Genomic DNA, 18,386 nt, shown 5'->3' with positions numbered 1-18,386 from the left:
ACAGACTCTTAAGTACCTAGGTAGTTTCGTCTAAGAAAGTTCCACAGCGTGGGTGGCTCGAGCTGCTGATCTTTCCAGGTTGATCTGGATATGGACGGAACGGATGTTCTTCTCCAATTTCTAAAAAAGGTACCGAAGAAAGAGCTGGCTGACATGGTCTTTCCTACCTAGTCTGACGTAGACTCAATGTTCTTTCCTCCTGATCTTACCTTATTCCCATCTCAACCCGCACCCTTCCTTCCATTTACCCCTCCATGTTCCAATTGTGCCATTCCATCCTCGTCGTCGTGCCTTCCTTGTACCGAGTTAGTTAGTTAGCACCTACCTCCATTTCTACAATACTCCGTCCGTACTAGTTTTCCATAATAATAGCTCCATTACATTACTTTTCCGTCACAATCTTTTTCTATTCATCATCATCCTCATCACTATTACTATTACTGTCGCTGTCACCAAAACTTAAACTCCTCCCTACCCCTCACTTACACCCACGGCAACGTTATCCTCTCTTTGTATTAAGAGTCCACCATGAACCTTCTGTAACGACTCGCTCGTTACATCCAAACCGCTGTCTCGCCCGCCACAAAGAGCTCGAGCACGACCTGGACCTAGTGAAATCATAGGACTCGACTGACCTTCCAGTCCAGTCCAGTCCAGCGCAGCACACAAGACACCCTCTGTAGCTGTCAAGCTGCTCTGTCAGCACCCGGCGCATGCCGCCAAGCAACACCAAACCGTGTCACAACTGCCGTCGTCGACGCCTGCGCTGCGACCGCTCATGGCCGACATGCCACAAATGTGCGGTCTCAGGGCAGGAATGCCTCGGGTATGGCAAGGTCTTCGTTTGGACCCAAGGAATTGACTCCCACGGCAATGTCAATCCCCCTCCCGGCCGGCGACTACCCGACGAATCTGATGCTTCCACCTCTGTATCACCTACCGGCCACCAACAGGGCCAGGGTCAGCATGATCGCGCTCGACCTCAGCCTCAACCAGACTATAGCGACCAACATCCGCTGGCGCGTCTGGTTCAGCAAGCCCAGCAGGCCGCCCAAGAGGCAGAAGAGATGAATCAGCAGCAACAACAGCAAAGGCAACAGCAGCAGCCAACCCCGCCAGGTTCTGAGGACGCTCCTTCGCACGATCCAAGCATACCCTGGCCTTCTCCTGCTGCACTTACAGATCCGTTGTTCCAGGACCTTGACCGCACATCACGATACTACCTAGCGCATTGTAAGTCTTGGCTCTAGTTTTGGTTCTTTTTCTCCCCCTCTTGGCCGATGCTAATGAGTGCCCCAGTCAGCGAGAGGGTCTGCAAAGATCTTGTGGTCCGAGACACGCCTGAAAACCCGTTCCGTGAGCTGATACCCTTGACGCGGAAGCACCCGCTCCTCTTGCAGATTCTTGTTGCCACTTCGGCGATCCATTGGTCCAACATATTTCGTCGTGTTACCGAAATACCAGCAGGCCTCACCAATCCCGCGGGCTATCTTTCCCTGCTACGTTCAAAAGATCTTGTGACACGACAGGCTCTCATCGATGCCTTGACGGCGAAGCAAAAGGCCATGAGCCATATGAGGGAGGTGCTCGATACCCTTGACCCGGCAGGCAGTGAGGTGGCATTAGCTGCCATGCACTTTTTTATCAAGTTTGACTTGATTGATCTGGATAAGTCAGACAACCAGAGCTGGAGGGCCCACTTGGAAGGCGCCACAAGCATCATGGCATTGCTCAACCCGGATAGTAATCCCGACGCATCTAGTAGAATGTTGCGGGACCGTGTCATTACTGACAGCTTCATGTAAGTCCATCCTAGCCACTGGTGTACTTGCAGTGGATACTGACTTTTGAAAGCTACAACATTCTGGGCTCGACGTTGACATCTGGTGGCCTTGCAGCTCGTGTTGCACGGCAAGCTTTCCAGTTCTTACCCGTTATGAAGCGTGTGGAATTGACAAGCTACTTGTCTTGTCCTCCGGAGATTCTGAACATCATTCTTTCTGCATCCGAACTGTCCCACGAAGTGCCCTGGACAGACCAGTCTCTAGGTGCGGCAGACAAGGCAATTGCTCTAATAGACGAGGCTCTTGCTGTAGACATTCCAGCTTGGGCAGACTATTTACGACAACACAACCTTGTTCAAGATCTTGAGAGTCGAGTGTGTCTAGCTGCGGCACACCGGTCAGCAGCTTGCCTGTACATCCTCCAAGCGCTACCGCTAGTTCGGTCTGTACGGTCCATTGACACCGATTTCCTGCTGGAGGACGTTTTGAGAAATTTAGCCGCCATCGATGAGAATGACCCATACTTCAAAGCATCGTCGTGGCCGACTTTTGTTGCAGGGGCCGAGACACGAGACCCTGAAAAACGCACTTGGACCCTGGCACGGCTGTTGTCGATTTGGCAAATCTGTCCATGGGGGTATCTCTTCACGGCAATTGAAATGCTCAAAGCGACATGGGCGATGCAGGATTCGCGCGGCTCAGATAATGTCAACTGGCTACATGATCTACGGGGGATGGGATTTGAGAACTTGATTGTTTGATCTGACATGATATGATATGAAGTAGTTGCTGTGTTTTTTGTTACAGGGTGTGTACACTGGATCCAGTCCATACGTACTATACTGTCTGTCACTGCGGTGTGTTTTATTTAGCGTCGAGCGAAAAGTTGTGTCGAGTTGAGACTTGTGCTTCATTCTAGGGTTCATTTCAGTTCGGTTGCAAGCTCGGAGTTAAAGTTGTAGCTAATAGGTTAGAGGAACGCCGCGTGTCTTTTTTTTGGCCAGCTGTCCATGGTGCAGTGCTAGAGAGAGAATAGAGGGTGTTTTGGGCGCCGGGAAGGGTCATTTCGCAATTGCCGGTTCTAGACTGATCGAATCTCACGATGGCTTCACCGATTTCAACCAAGTACTTTTCTAGCTTAGCTACCTTACCTCAAGACACGGGATTTATCAGCAGACCCACCATTCATACGACCCTGAGTTGGATGCTGGTAGCTTTTGTAAGATGTCACTTGACATTTATCCTTTGTTGCTTGACTTGTTCTTGAGCTACTTGTTGTGTTTCGAGTTCCGATTACAGAGGCCCCGTTCTATCGTCTACGGCGTAAATCGACCCTGCAACTCTGATTTGTCCAACGCTCAGATGGATCTGACAAGTCCATCGTGGTTAAGGGACAGGGTCCTGGTCCTATAGAGTCAGTCCCCACTGAGTAGAAGAACTAGAAGCATGCAGCTTGTCCAAAGTAGGTTGAGCATGAAATCTCGGCCGAAACACCTGACTTCTTTTTGGCGCCTGCGAGAGTCGCCTATTCTAGCCTGGCCCAGGTCATTGTTGAGCGAAATAAACGGCGTCGGTTACGCCTACACAACACACGTGTAGGAAGATATGGGCTCTCGACTCTCGTGTTACAAAAGCAAAACGTAACGTGGGTGACACGGCATAGTTGTCATGTCAGATTCCTCTTTTCTCCTCACCCCTCAGATCTGAACCGAACCCAGAACTTAGATTGGATGAGGGGTGCACATTACATTGCATGCTCTGTTGGCTGTAGGTATCAGTTTGTAGGTAAGTATAAAGTTTCCACTTACACAAGGGAGAGGCGTTGGAACTTGCATGAGCAGCGAGCGATAACGGAATCACATAGTCAAAGTGGAACCAGAAGTTGTGCAACCACGTTTCTTCACCTTCACTTCGCATATAATGAATGAATAGGTCCAAAGGGAATGGATAAGAGCGAGGATAAGATCCCAAACAGAGCTATTCCCATTGGCGGGTCTTATACTCCGTATGTAGGTAGCCGGACTAGCAATGCATGTTTCCTAGATAGAAATCCGCTTTTAATAGCAATGTGTGATGATACAACATGACCAGCAGGTCCAGGAGGATTGCTTACTTTCATTGACGCTGATAGGGTATTCTATCCAAGTGATGTGACGGATTGCATTGCTTCTCACTCGAGAAGACAGTAGACAGCCGTTCCCTGGTATGAACCAGAGAATTGGTATGAGATAATAATATGAACTTGCTAGATCCAAACAGACTTGCAACTTCAATCGTTAAAAATAGATGACGCGTAATTGTAGCCTCGATAGCGGTTGTGAAATCAACCTCGCTGCCAATGACAGGGGCTGGACAAAGCAGGCTCAGATCTACCGATGCTGATACTACCGGAGTAGAGACTGCTATACGACAGTGATCTGCTAGCTATCAATGCCTTGTCGAGTCTATTCTACTCAATTCTCTTTAATGCCATCAAAATTGAACAAGAACTTGTTCGTAAAAGCCATGAGTATATCTATGAGCCTACCTTACCTATCACTGGCAGTGGTGATAAGACACTGACCTTCGGCCGTAGGGACCTGAACATCGGAGCATTCACTTAAGCATAAAGTAGTAGAGGGATGTGTAAAGGAACGGCCAGGCACACAGTGTTGGTCGATGGCGCACCAACAGGTCATGATTGATACCATGAACAGCCAGCTGACTGGCAAAAGCGGGAATAGAGAAACAGAGTAAAGGTTGTAAGATTAAGAATGATCCCACGCATACCTCGTGAAATATACGCCAGTCATGCGGCTTGTTCATGATGATCGTTAAAAAATACTCCGAAACCTCAGCGCCATTCTAATAAAGTCTAAGATGAAGAGAAGCACAGCCCGTGTGTGGGACGGGTGCTTAATGAGCGAAGGGAAGAGAAGTGAAGTGAGGGAATAGTGCCTGGCCTAGATACATGGAATCATTGCAACGCGAGTTGCGGTTCCAAGTTGGGGAACGGAAGAAAGAAAACATGATGTACCAGTAACGTTGAGAAGCTGTAATACACAGCCATTTTCTTTGTGTAGCCTACCAACGACGGCTATTCTGATATTAGCTTTGAAGGCATTCACATACACGGGGTATCACGATCACATACCTGTACGCTGAATCGAGCTTCGCTTGTCGCCGTTTTGGCTTGAGCCCTGACAAAGACGACTTCGGCCGTGGAGATCCTTCAGGAGTCTTTGCTTTAGTATCTCGTCCCAGCAATTCGGCTTCCAAGGAATCCAATCCTGAAGATGCAGCAGATACTGATGAGTCGCGCGACGTTGGGGTTCGATTGCGGCGGCGGCTGCGACTAGGACTGCGGCTGCGATTTCGACTCCGACTTCGACTCCGACTCGGACTACGGTGTCGACTGCGACTTGGAGTACGGCTCCGATGACGTCCACGACCACGGCTATGATCTCTATCCCGGTCTGGTTGGTACCGGTCTATCGATCGTCGCTGGTCGTCGACGTTACGAAATTCTGTAGGTCGACGTTCGGGACTACCTGGACGTGACCTGCGTCCTTGTGGAACGTACGAATCACGCGAGAGTGAATGCCGGCCCCGTGATCCTCTGCGGCCGGCGTCGAAAGAGCTTCGGGATCTTTGTCTCTTCAGTGGACGCTCACCAGGGGTACCGTCGTCTGGGTGGCCTCGTTTCGCAAGTCGTTCATGGACCTCGCCACGTTCGGAACTTTCGCTCCGAACGATCTCCTCAAGTTTTGGTGGTGGTCTTGGCGGGAGACTGGCAATGGGGTGTCCGCTAGGAAGCTTGCCGTCTCGCACGAACGCGGGGTCGTGTTCGATCTTTGACCAATACGGAGTTTCGTGTATTGGCTTCACGTATTCCTCGATATTGTCAGCTTGAACATAGTCCGACTCGATGCATTCTGCATCCCATTTTCTTGGAAGAAGCACCTCATCATTATATTCTGCCGGCAACGGCTTACCAACCTCATCTGGTGGATGACGTGGTTCTGGCTCTGCGAATATGGCATTCTTGTCCCATTCAAATTCATCGTCGACAGCCTTTTCGGGTGCTGTATCTGGTCTCTGTGATGAATCAGGTCTAGGAGTTTCAACTTGAACCTTTTTAGTTTCAGGAGAATCAGCAGGGGGGCTTGACTTTGGTTTAACAGCAGTGGTTGAGCCTTTCTGATCCCCCTGTTGAGGAGATGGCGCAGGTTTAGGATGATTGGGTGTCTTGGGATCAGGGCGTCTGTTGTTATTCTCTTGTGGCTTCTGATCCGGCCGAGAATGGGGCTGGTTCTTCTTCTGTCGATTATCGTGATTACGAGAGTGTCGGTCATTCTTGCGCTTGTTGCGATGATCTCGAGAATGGTCAGGAAATTCCCGCCGTCCCCTACCAGGTTGGCCATGCTGATTGGGCTGTGGTGGTTTAGGGGGTAGAGAGGGTTTAGGGGGCAAAGAAGCTGGCAAAGGTAATGTTGAGGCAGAACTCTGGCGTGGTACTGAGGACGAAGCTGGTCGATGTGGACGTGATGTAGAAGGCAGTGCTGGTGACGGGATAGGGGGCCGCGAAGGCGGAGGGTGCCCATATGACGGAGGCGCGCTGTGAGAGGGATAAGGGGGCGGGTATGATGGTGGCGGTGGGTGCTGAGCATATGGTGCTGAAGCTGGCGGTGGATAATGGGGATAGTGAGGCTGTGGAGGGTAGGGGACGTGGTCTTGGCGAGGCGGAGGACCATATGCGCGCGGTGGATATGGAGGTGGATGCGCTGGAGGTTGAGGCGGAGGCGGAGGCGGAGAAGCATATGTGCCAGGAGGCCTGGGAGGTGCTGCCGGAAGACCTGGGGGAGGACCACCATAAGAAGGTGGAGGATATGGGTTAGAGTAGCCTGGAGGTGCGTAGCCAGGTGGTGCGTAGTTAGATGCTGAGGATCCGTAAGGAGGGTATTGCGGAGGATAGGAGGGAGGTCCTCCGGGGTAGTGTGTTGGTGGAGGAGGCCCATATCCTGGAGGAGGACCATATCGAGCCACGCTTGGTGTTGATGCTGGCACAGGCGCAGGTGCATATTTGGTGATGATGGGACCTTTAGACTTTTTGGGACCACCATGGTCTCTATTACCTCCGTGTCCAGGAGCGTTGGCGTTTCTCCAGGCTGCGAGACCACTATTCTGAAGTTAATAGGTGAAAGTATAAACGATAGAGACAAGCTGAGAGAGCTTGATACTTACGCAGGGGTTTCCCTGGTGGGTTCTGGACATGCAACAGTCCAATGGCCAGAATCGCCACAGTTATAGCATCTGGCGTCGTCTGGCCGAGACTGGCCAGGAGCCGTATTAGACATGACTGGTGAAGGAAGGCGTAGTTTGTGAAAGATAGCTTCTATCAGCACAGGACACTATCCTGTCAACAAACAACGGCAAGAAAAACACAGAGAAAATACCGCCGTGGTGTATATAATACTTGTGATGCTAAAGAAGAGTGACAGTGACTTGATCAGCAGAAAGTGAACGAGTTCAGGCGCGGACACGACCCGAGAGAAGGAAACAAGTTTGATGAAGCGGCCTGAGGCTGGGTTGAGTAACACTGTGATACGTCTCACAGCAGGGGCCTCGGCGCGACTGAGAAGCGAAGCGAGGCGACAGAGTCTGTGTTGCTGAGACTGAAAATATGGCTTGAGAATGCTACTGTTACAGCCCAAGCTCGTTGGTGCAAGTGCCCGCGCGCGGTCGCGACATGCGAATGCGAAAGCCCCCTCCCTGGACCTTCTCAAGCAAAATATCAGAGGAGCTTCATTCAGAGATATTTGGTGTGAAGGGCCTGGAGAGAGAGGCTGGCGATGTCTGGCTGATTGATGGAGGAGTCGAAATTGACTTGACGTTGGAGCTGAAGCTCAAGTAACAGAATATTGATGGCGACGATAGTCATCCATTGGTGGATGGCGATGCTGAAAGTGTTGTCGCGTGCGCACGGGCCACTTTTGAGTCGACGAAGGTTGAAACTGAAATAGACTTTGGGGCATTCCCGCTACAAATGCGATCAGGGCTCCTTCTTGGCATGCATTATTAGAGAAGAGCCCTATTAAGGTATGCTGTCGTATTGTCTCGTTATGGTCAATTGCATTGTTGCACCAAGCTTCGCCGTGTCTGTTTTAATCGTTGACCATTATGACCAATCTACCCAAACTAGCAGCTACTGCATTCGCTTCGCTTGCCCAGGATCATAGTATAAGCTTATTGTTTCATGAAACTACAATCTCAGTAATTGTCTAGACTCGTTGTGTACATACAGCAACCAGTTCTCAGACATTTCTCATTTCATTGTCAAAAGAATGTCTACGGCAAGAACTGTAAGCTACATTACAAACAACAAACAGCACGTCAGAAACACTGATTCTCTACCACAGCACAATGTTTCTTACCAATATGGCCATGGATTTCTATGATCATTGATGATCCCTACAAACTGCTGTCCTCGAACCTTGTTGACTATACCCGTCATTCAGCTCAGCCTCACAAAGCATATCTCGTATATTACTAAGTAAGCATTGTGATATCTAATCAATCAGACTATTATTACTGGCTCTATACAAACCCATTGTCCCAATATCGAGTATCTCCATCTTAAAAGTAGTCAAAGTGTGGGGAGATGACCGGGCCTTCTTCCCGCCGAGGCACCGTCATCAGCAACGACTAGGTAAGCAAACCACCACCACCACCACCACCACTACCTACCTACTGATGCACAGCTAAAACATCCCACCGCCCAAAAAGCACATACCACCACCACTTCAACATCACCATCCTCCCACTGTATATGTAATCACAGAATACGGTTCTACGCGCAATCGCAATTTGTCTGGTTTCATTGCATAGCGAGCCCTCGACCTTTCACCGCCCACGCGCTCGTTAATCACCAACGTCTTCGCCCTGCGCCCATGTGAACTGAACCACCTTGATCCCGATCATGTTGGTACAACCACCGAGTTCACCTCCAGACACCATCCTTGACAGGAGCCGAACCCGACACCTTCACCCTTAATGATACCGACGATCACCTGCAATTCTCGATTCCCACGATAATACACATTCAGTGACCCACCCACTAGCCACATCACTACGACGGCATCTACAGCAACGACCATCACATCCCAATATGCCTGGGCTACCTTGTAAGCGCCGCGCCGAACCGAAAGGCTTCCCAGTCTGACCTGTCCTCCCCAGCATCCGTCGATCTCGACGAGTGCATCTCGCGCTTGTACAACAAGGAGTTGCTAGCCGAGTCTGTCATCGAAGCAGTCTGCGCCAAGACGAAAGAACTTCTTATGCGCGAGTCCAACGTCGTCCATGTCAAAGCGCCCATCACAGTGGTAGGAGATATCCACGGCCAGTTCTTCGACCTAATCGAGATTTTCCGCATCGGTGGCTACTGCCCCGACACAAACTATTTGTTCCTTGGTAATCGCCCGCAAAAATCAGATATCGACGACGTGAGCACTTGCTGACCTTGGTGGGGTACAATAGGAGACTACGTTGACCGTGGCATGTTCAGTGTCGAAACAATATCGCTACTCGTTTGCTTGAAACTGCGGTACCCTAATCGCGTACATCTTATTCGAGGGAATCATGAGTCGCGCGGTGTGACACAGTCCTATGGCTTCTATACAGAGTGCTCGCGCAAATATGGTAATGCCAATGTGTGGCACTACTTTACAGACATGTTCGACTTTTTAACTTTGAGCGTTGTGATCAACGACCAAATATTTTGCGTACACGGAGGTCGGCAGACTTTAAGCTTACAAAGGTGGCTAAACTAACGGGATAAATCAGGCCTTTCCCCTTCGATCCATTCAATCGACCAGATCAAAATTATAGACCGTTTCCGCGAGATCCCCCATGAAGGTCCCATGGCCGATCTCGTCTGGTCTGATCCTGACCCTGAGCGCGACGAGTTCTCCCTTTCACCCCGCGGCGCGGGGTACACTTTTGGAGCACAGGTTGTTAAGAAATTCCTGGCTGTCAACAACATGTCGCATATCCTCCGCGCCCACCAACTCTGTCAGGAGGGCTTTCAGGTCCTTTACGACGACCGCCTCAGCACTGTCTGGAGTGCGCCAAACTACTGCTACCGTTGTGGAAACATGGCCAGTGTTCTTGAAGTGAGTGACACGGGCGAGCGTTTCTTCAACGTTTTTGCGGCCGCGCCCGAGAACGATGTCCACAAGGACCTCCAGCCCGGAAACGAAAAGTCTGCCGACGGTAATGCCTTGCCAGACTACTTCTTATAGACGAATTTTATCACGAATACACACCTACAGCGCCCTGGAGCTTCAAGCCCGGGCTTCACGATATCCGCATCAATGATACCATGTCTTGGAAGCAAGCATTCACGTATTGCAACAGACAATAGACTTGCATTGCATAGCATAGACTTTGATGTATATAGGGATTTTTCTTCTCCTGCAGTATTGAAGCTCCAAACTGAGCTCAATTACTGTCTCGTCAGTGACGAGTAGACGATACGAAACAGAGCAACCACCTTTCTCCGGCCCAAATTGGGATTTTCTTTTGCTTTATGTGAGTCTTTTGTGTAAAATTCTTCTCCAATGTTCAGGTATCTCATTATCTCATGATGTGTGTGATATGTATTTTTGAGTTATGTCGTCGGGTCGCGCTATCAAGGTGTTGGTGTCTACCAGTCCTTGGCGATGTCGAAACTCCACTCGAACTCGAGATGCTTCTTCTTATCGTCGTCCACGAAGCTAGAGATGGCGTTGTAGTGACCACGAGCAAGCATGCCGCTAGGTGCCTCCTCCTCTTGGACTGGAGCGAATCAGTAGCTAAATCTTGACCAAACTTTAAACATGAAACTTACACTTCTTGACGTAGGTGGGCTGCTTATCAGTGTTGGGAGCATAGCTGCCAATCATCTCGGAGTCCTTGGAGACTCGGATACCCTTTCGCTTGACGACCTGGACGTAGTGAAGACCGCTGAGAATCTCGTGCTGGACCTTGAACTTGGCGCTCATGGTGAATTTGGCACCCTCCTTGATGTTGAAAGGCTTGTCCTTGAGGGTGGTCTCGCTTCCGGGGGTAGAGAGATCGATGGTGACGGGAGGGCGGCCAGGAGAGTCCATGGTCAGGGAGAGAATAATGCAGACTCGGGGGTCGTTGGGGTCGGAGATGTCAGTACCACCGCCGAGACCGAGGGACTCCTTGTATCGCTGGAGAGACTCATCACCGGCGTCTGGAGTGAATTCAATGTTAGCTTTTGAGTTCGAAGCGCAATTGCAGTGGCTGGTGCGGTAAGTGGGCAGGGCGGAGACAGTCAATTCTAGGTGTTGGCTCAAATACAAGAGGCAGAATTGTCCTATAGCAATAACTGCAGCTAGAGTATAGCTTCGACCATATCACACAGCAGAGAACAGGGCAGTATCTCAAGATCATGCCATGTCGGTACCATGCTGCGAGACGGTGCCACATGCTCAGGGGCTATGTGTTGTGCATATCGCAGAGCCTCACTAACGCGCCTACTGTACAGGTCGTCCAGGGAACAGAGTGTACCTACCCATCTGCTGGTACTCAGCCAGACTCTGCTTCGGCTGGGAGAGCTTGTAGCCCTGAGTCTCCTCGGGCATAGTATCATCGTCGTGAGAAGCCATGGTGGGCGAGCGGGGCGAAGCTGATGTGCAAGAGGCGGGGTGTTGAAGAAACGGAGGATGCTATAGCGACGGATCGATACCTAAGAAGATATTAGGTAAGGTAAGAGAGTTGGAGGTAAGAAAAAGGAAAGAAGAGGAGAAGAAGGGAGGAGGAAAAAGAAGGAAGCTTACTCGTTAATCCCAGCCAAGGTCGAGGTGAGCTTTGTCCCGGGCTTGCTTGGGCTTCGGCTTGGTCCTTTGGGTCTGGGCGGGCTTTGGAGGGGCTTATGGCGGTGACGATGGAGGGGCTTCCCGTTCCCGCAGGCGGTGTTGCAACAGGTCGCAAGAGCTGGGCTGAGTTTGGGCTAGGCTAGGGGAGGGCGGTCACTGGGTGCGGTTGCTATAGTGGGTCAGGACACTTTAATCGGATCTCTGATTGGCCCGCCATTGATCTCAGGTCAGAAATACGGAGAACAACGCCAATGGACGTTGCCGATTCTTATGGAGAATGCTTCGTTCAGGGGTTCAACGTGAGACTGGACTCGAAGATGAGGCTTATTTTGTGATGGTTTATGGCGGCTGTGGCTCTGAGTGTCTGGAGTTTTCAACAGTAATGTTTGAGGACGTGAGTAATGATACATTAAATAAAATGAGGTATTGTGTTGCTATATCCATTACTTCTAATGTAGCTTGAGAGATAGGGGGTGATAGAGGGACCTTGGTTCGTGGATCATATCAGATCAAAATCGATCGAGGGCATCGCGATTTGGGTGTGAATAGTCGAGGCTCGTATTCTGTTAGACCACCACCCTCCTTCCATTAGCAAGTATGTTACTTGTTGACGCGGCCTTTATACAGTCCCCTGAATTTGTTAGTACACGGGACTTTCGATTACAAGTTTTAGTGCTTCTCATTACTTGATTTCGTGGGCAAGGTTTTCAACACATTGTGGTGGGATGCTCATCGGACGGAGAGGTAAAGAATTCATCTTGACATTAGGTGACAAGGGTACCTTGCATCTGTGCTCCTGTCTCTGCTACACGGTAAGCTTTGAAATGTCTCATTCCGATTCACGAAGCTCTTCCTGACCAGATCATTGTACCTACATGATCTGAGCCACCTATAGGGTAAACTGGTCACGACTTGCTCAGAGGTTGAGATAAGACAGTGATTTAAAACCTTCAAGTTGCCCAGCTCTGAACGCGTGGACCAGTCGGCAATGGACCCATAATCCACAAACCTCCGCGCTGCTGTCATGCAAGTGAATGCATGTCGACAGATTTGAGACATGAGCGGCAATAGATAATAACGCAACCCAGTTATAGCCAGTCTCACAGGGCACTCCATGTAAGCCTCTCCTGCCACTACAGATGGACAAGCCAAACCTGGGGTTGATTCGCACGCAGTTACAGGAATTAACTGAGCTGAGTCATTGATTAGCTTGAATTGCTTTGCTTTTGGATGAGTCCCTTATTCCCAGCCAAACTCTATCGAACGCTCTGAGGTCTGTTTTAGCTGTCAGATCTAGTCGATCAGCCGAGAAAAACACTGGCACACAGAGCACAGCGTTACCGTGCTTGACGCGCGATAAGTGACATGGTGCGTCTCCATTCGTCAGAGTCGCAGATGTTAGCAGCCCATCTATCACCGAACCCAGTAGAGACGAGTGAGACTACTGTACCTACAGAGGTCACACCCATCCATCAGACAGTGTCTTCTTCAGTGACCTCACGAGGTTAGCTCATTCAGCCCCATGCATGTCGTGTCTCTTGCTTGTTTCGCTTCCATCTGAATCCCGTCTCATGGCGCAACCGCAATCGCAATCGCAATCGCAAATCTGAAAACCACAACCCGAACCCATGTGCATTTCCCCGCGTTCTGAAAATGAACAGTCGCCTGTTCGCGCGCGCCGGGCACAGCGAGGTCCAGGGGGACCCTAGGGACTTGTTGGGGGTGTGGTTCACCCTGAAGATCGACGACTTTGGTTGGCGCTGGACCTGTTGGGCTGGTTGCTAGGGGCGGCAGAAGAATTGCTGGCTGGCTCTAGAACAGAGTTTCCCCACGTGCACTCCTGGCTAGTAGTAGAAGTCGAAGACGACATCATGGGCGACTGATAAGCTAGACTGTAAATCATATAGCTTTCGACGCCGTTACTTGGCTCAACAAATAAAGAAATAATCAAATTAAACGAGCATCGGCGACTAGATCTGCCGGTAGCAAAAAAGAGGGACGTGAAGAAGGGATATTTCGTTGGTACGTACTGTTGCTTCGCTGGCAGGGGGAACTCATCGGGTAATAGCGCTAAGTCAGGTGCACGGTAAAATGGGGGTAATTTGATCAAATATTAACGGGCGACCTCCAACTTACACTTCTTCACCACCCAAATCTCAGTACCAATCTATCTCGCAGCTCTCCACTTTCTGGCATCGCGCTAATCTCCTTTTAGTCCAACAGGGCCGTCTGCTAAATCCTCGACGCTATCGAGCATCTAATTTGCGCGACTGGTTTCCCGTCTCGTCTCAGCTCTTCCCTCGTCTCGCTCGTCGACTTTGTCGCGATCCTTTTTCCACCCTCATCTACTTCATCTTGCTTTTCTTTCTCCCACCCCTTATCTCTACGGCATAGGCACCGTTAGATTTGTCTACCTCTTATCAATTTTACTGCCTGAAGCGCCATTGACGTTCTTCAAGGCCTCTTTCTTCTGCTGAATGAATTAAGCCCTGCATTGACACGGTACGTCCAAAGCCAAATCTACTACGGCCCGTTCCCGCCGAAGTCGAGCCCGCGCCTGGAAACGACCACCTTTCATCGCAATCGATCACTGACGCGACTTTTTATCCTTACACAGGCTCTACTACCTAATATATCATCATTTGCGCCCCGATATACGAGCGCAAACACTGCCGCCCGTCGCGATCCCGCTTCGATTTGTCGATCTAGAGGTACTCCAAATCGGTCGCGCCGCGCCTTAGCATCATACAAAATGGCCTCCCATCAAGAGCGCACACTGCCCTCCAAGCACAATCCTCTCATGACAGAGGACGTTCCGGATTGTAAACATTCCCAAGCTATTTCAGTGTCGCGAGATCGCAAGCTTACAATTATTTCTAGACACGGATCTGGTCGCGCGTAGACGTCTCGGACAGACTAAGCTGACCCCTAAGATGGCCGGTACTGGTGAGACTGAGCAGGCGGCTCTTGGCGTTTTTGATTATGCGCATCTCCGAGCCCCCCTTCCCAAGGGTATCGTCTCAGGCATCTTCAAGTCTAGCCCTAGCAGCTACTTCTTGATGCGCCGCAGCTTCGACGGTTACGTCTCCGCGACAGGCATGTTCAAGGCGAGCTTCCCTTACGCTGAGGCATCTCACGAGGAGGCGGAGCGCAGGTACATCAAGTCTCTGCCGACTACGAGCCCCGAAGAGACTGCTGGCAATATCTGGATCCCCCCGGAGCAGGCTCTCGTCCTCGCCGAGGAGTACAAGATTGCTCCTTGGATTCGGGCTCTCCTCGATCCCGCCAAGATTACCGTGACCACAACTCCAGACTCATCTTCGCCCAAGAAGAGCATTACCGCCCCTCCCAAGTTTGATCTTGCCAAGGCGTCGCATCCTGTGCTGGCACCTCCCACCCCCTCGACTATTCCTCGAAGCACTCGATCTCGTCGTTCTGCTAGTCCCACGAAGAGTACCAGGCGTGCGCCTGCCTCGCCTCGAAAGCGAAGCACCCGCGCCAAGGCCGAGACTGTCGAGACTATCACTGAGAAGACCGATCTCGTAAATGGCGTGGCTGAGACCGAGGCTAAGGTCGAGGAGACCAAGCGCGAGGAAATTGTTCTCCAATCAACAGAGTTTGAGCCAGCTATCGTTCTGGAACCCAGGGAAGAGGACCCGAAGGTCAAGGTCCACGTTGAGGAGGACATCGTCAAAGATGAGGACGGTGTCGAAACTAAGCGCACAATCACAGAAGTTGAGCTTCCTCTGCCCACAGCTGGCGAGCCTCCAACTGCCGAGGAGATTGCCCAAATGATGGAAGCAGCCAAGGAGATGGTCCAGAAGACTAAGGAGACCGAAGCCAAGGCTGATGAGGAACAAGACGAGGTCGATGAGGCCCCAGGTTCAGCCAAGAAGAGCAAGCGAAAGGCTGCAGATATTTCCGTTGGTGACAAAGACGGTGAAGAGACAGAAAAGACACCAGAGGAGCAGCCCAGGTCGAAGAAGGTCAAGACCGAGACAGAACTGAGGAAAGAGAAGGTGAAGAACCGGGCGTTACTTGGTCTGGGTGCCACGGTTGCAGTTGGGTGAGTAGATATGTGTTTTCTGACTGAAGAATCCATGCTAACGTTTGACAGCGCGATTGTTCCTTGGCTTATGAACTTTATCTAAGCAATGAATTGTATGTCATGTCTTCGGAAATTAAACCCGGTCTTTTAGTAGGGACCTGAATAAACAAACCCACCACGACCATGGCTGAGATATGGGACGGGCGGACTGGATTGGATCGGCGCGGCAATTGTATTTCTTGGTTGTTTTCTTCATTTTCTGTCGTTGTGTCTCGTTTTAACGGAATCACTACCCAATACTCACTCTCACCCTGTTGCTGTAATGAGATGTCGAGAGTGGCATCTTGTTGAGACGATGCCCTTTCGATGTCTCTATTACTTCTATACTTACCTTACCTTACCTTACCACATCACTATACCATACCTTACCTTGCCAACTTTGACCTTTTCTCTTTTTTTTTATCAACTTTTATTACCAAAAACTTACTTCACTCCCCCTTGCACATACCCCTTTGACTTGGGAGATACCAATACTAGATGAGTTGGTAGAGACTGAGTCTTTTGCTTGATAGGTTCTGTTTGCTTGACTGGAGATTTCGGAACGACAGAGATGGAGATGGACATGATGAGGGACGTCCATATGAGAGGGGATGGTAGAGTTGACTGTGTCGACTCTTTAGGATCATGTATGAAGGCGTTGAAGTAAAATAAAATGAAAATTAATATGATAAATCGTGTCTCGGTGAAGCAAGCTACGATGAATTTGTAGTGAGTTTGCCCCAGGTTTTAGTGTCTTTACTCCCTGAACATCCCCCGCAGCTCAGGTGGCTGCACAGGCTTCCCCGCATCGTCCCTCCGCCCTTTTAACCGTCTCCAACTCGGTCATCGTGGCGTGTCATAGGGAGAGACTCTCCCTGTAGATAAACTCGGTAGGTCTGGCTAAGTACGGCAATGGCCGGCTGTGATTCGGGTAACCATTCCCCCACACGCCAGCCTTGAGTGAGATCCAAGACTTTTTGTTTATTATCAATGGGTTATTTCTTGTATCCTATCTTGTTCAGCTTCTTATTTAATCTTATATACCTTGTTCCGATTCAGACATTGGTAGTGATCTTGTAAGGGAAACTTGAACTATCCACCGTCTTATACTCAGCTATCATGAGACCTTCAACGCGGCTTGGAAGCTTGGTGCTTCGTCGAGGCTTTGCCAGTTCGGCACGACGACTAGAAAATTACGGCTTCATCGGTCTAGGACAAATGGTACACATGCCCTTTCAGAGAATGGTTGTCAAATACTTACACAGAGTATAGGGTTATCAAATGGCAAAGAACCTCCAGTCAAAGTTGAAGCCATCAGACAAGGTGTCCATCTTTGATATCAACCCTGAATCTATGAAGGGTCTGGAAACAGAGATGAAGGCTGCTTCTACAGGAGCTCAAGTTGAGTTGGCAGCCAGCGCATTCGATGCCTCCAAAGATGCTGTAGGTCATGCCACTCACTGTGTTTGTAGATGTCTCACTGACACGTCTAGGACACAATTATCACTGTACTCCCAGAACCTCAGCACGTGAAGGGCGTATATGAATCCATCATCACTTCGTCTCTCCCCAAAAAGGACCGCGTTTTTATCGACTGTTCAACCATTGACCCTTCAACATCTCGCCAGGTCGCCAAGACTGTGTCTTCTGCTGGGCAAGGCACCTTCGTTGATGCACCCATGTCTGGAGGTGTTGTAGGCGCAACTGCTGGAACGCTCACCTTTATGCTCGGTGCTTCACCCAACCTCATTCCTCGTCTCGAGCCTGTCCTTCTCCTCATGGGAAAGAAAGTCCTCCACTGTGGTGACCAAGGCGCAGGCCTGTCCGCCAAGTTGGCCAACAACTACCTCCTGGCTCTTAACAACATCGCTACGGCAGAAGCCATGAACTTGGGTATGCAATGGGGTCTGGATCCTAAGAAACTGGCTGGCGTCATCAATGTGAGCACAGGACGATGCTGGCCCAGTGAGGTCAACAACCCTGTTGCCGGTGTTGTAGAGACAGCACCAGCCAACAGAGATTACAGGGGAGGATTCGGTATATCTCTGATGAAGAAGGATCTGCGACTGGCTATGGTGGCTGCTGAGGAGGCTGGCGCAAGAATGGAGTTGGCAAAGACGGCGTTTGCAGTTTATGAAGCTGCTGAAAAGGAGGACAAGTGCAAGGGACGGGACTTTTCTGTTGTGTATCGATATTTGGGCGGTAAGGAGGAGCAGTCATGAAACAGTGAGCAAGGAAGAAAGGGGTGACGACGCATGGCTCGTATAAGTTGAGTCGAGTTGGTGTCGTCAATTCGTCCGTGCTCGCTCCTGAAGAAAAGAATAGACCAAGAAAGAATAATACTGCAAATCTATGACATGTGATAGTCACTAAAAGGGCAGTGTTGGTGTTGCAGTAGAGGTAAAGCTTGTAAGGTATCATCGGATCTATGTAGATCTCACTATGAGACAATCGGATCGGTAGCATAAAACGCTCCGAAGTCCTACAACCCGACACTACAGATCGTATCTGCAGTTGCAATTTGTATGCAGCAAAAAAAAAAGGGTCGGCCGCCAAGTGTAGTACACCTCCATAAACACAACACGGACACGTTCCAGAAGCGGAAATGCCCTGTAAGCGAGCAGCAGAACCCGAGGCCCAACGCGAGAAAAG

At 50.2% G+C, this 18,386-nt stretch overlaps 6 protein-coding genes across 6 annotated transcripts; 4 read left to right on the top strand and 2 right to left on the bottom strand.

The window, feature by feature from the left end:
• Positions 1-713: 713 nt before the first annotated feature.
• Positions 714-2,545, top strand: FPRO_02638 (uncharacterized protein; the record flags this gene model as incomplete). The annotated part of the gene is made up of 3 exons (XM_031227238.1): positions 714-1,233; positions 1,300-1,801; positions 1,855-2,545. 3 exons carry the CDS (start codon positions 714-716, stop codon positions 2,543-2,545), a joined length of 1,713 nt encoding a protein of 570 aa, XP_031077695.1.
• Positions 2,546-4,847: 2,302 nt separating this feature from the next.
• Positions 4,848-7,120, bottom strand: FPRO_02639 (uncharacterized protein; the record flags this gene model as incomplete). The annotated part of the gene is made up of 4 exons (XM_031227237.1): positions 4,848-4,860; positions 4,918-5,657; positions 5,727-6,942; positions 7,008-7,120. The coding sequence occupies 4 exons, from the start codon at positions 7,118-7,120 to the stop codon at positions 4,848-4,850; spliced, it is 2,082 nt and encodes a 693-aa protein (XP_031077694.1).
• A 1,811-nt stretch (positions 7,121-8,931) lies between these two features.
• FPRO_02640 (putative ser/thr protein phosphatase) lies at positions 8,932-10,063 on the top strand (the record flags this gene model as incomplete). The annotated part of the gene is made up of 4 exons (XM_031227236.1): positions 8,932-8,947; positions 9,000-9,233; positions 9,300-9,554; positions 9,606-10,063. 4 exons carry the CDS (start codon positions 8,932-8,934, stop codon positions 10,061-10,063), a joined length of 963 nt encoding a protein of 320 aa, XP_031077693.1.
• Positions 10,064-10,467: 404 nt separating this feature from the next.
• FPRO_02641 (putative rho GDP dissociation inhibitor) lies at positions 10,468-11,437 on the bottom strand (the record flags this gene model as incomplete). Its single annotated transcript, XM_031227235.1, has 3 exons — positions 10,468-10,598; positions 10,651-11,022; positions 11,344-11,437. The coding sequence occupies 3 exons, from the start codon at positions 11,435-11,437 to the stop codon at positions 10,468-10,470; spliced, it is 597 nt and encodes a 198-aa protein (XP_031077692.1).
• Positions 11,438-14,399: 2,962 nt separating this feature from the next.
• FPRO_02642 (uncharacterized protein) lies at positions 14,400-15,798 on the top strand (the record flags this gene model as incomplete). Its single annotated transcript, XM_031227234.1, has 3 exons — positions 14,400-14,469; positions 14,528-15,713; positions 15,765-15,798. The coding sequence occupies 3 exons, from the start codon at positions 14,400-14,402 to the stop codon at positions 15,796-15,798; spliced, it is 1,290 nt and encodes a 429-aa protein (XP_031077691.1).
• A 1,055-nt stretch (positions 15,799-16,853) lies between these two features.
• Positions 16,854-17,956, top strand: FPRO_02643 (uncharacterized protein; the record flags this gene model as incomplete). The annotated part of the gene is made up of 3 exons (XM_031227233.1): positions 16,854-16,955; positions 17,007-17,177; positions 17,228-17,956. The coding sequence occupies 3 exons, from the start codon at positions 16,854-16,856 to the stop codon at positions 17,954-17,956; spliced, it is 1,002 nt and encodes a 333-aa protein (XP_031077690.1).
• Positions 17,957-18,386: the final 430 nt, after the last annotated feature.

This window comes from Fusarium proliferatum (genome assembly GCF_900067095.1).
Source record: "Fusarium proliferatum ET1 genome assembly, contig: FPRO_scaffold002, whole genome shotgun sequence".
Classification (NCBI taxonomy): Eukaryota; Fungi; Ascomycota; class Sordariomycetes; order Hypocreales; family Nectriaceae; genus Fusarium; species Fusarium proliferatum.
The sequence above is the reverse complement of the archived record's forward strand: the minus strand, read 5'-3'. Positions and strand labels throughout refer to the sequence as shown.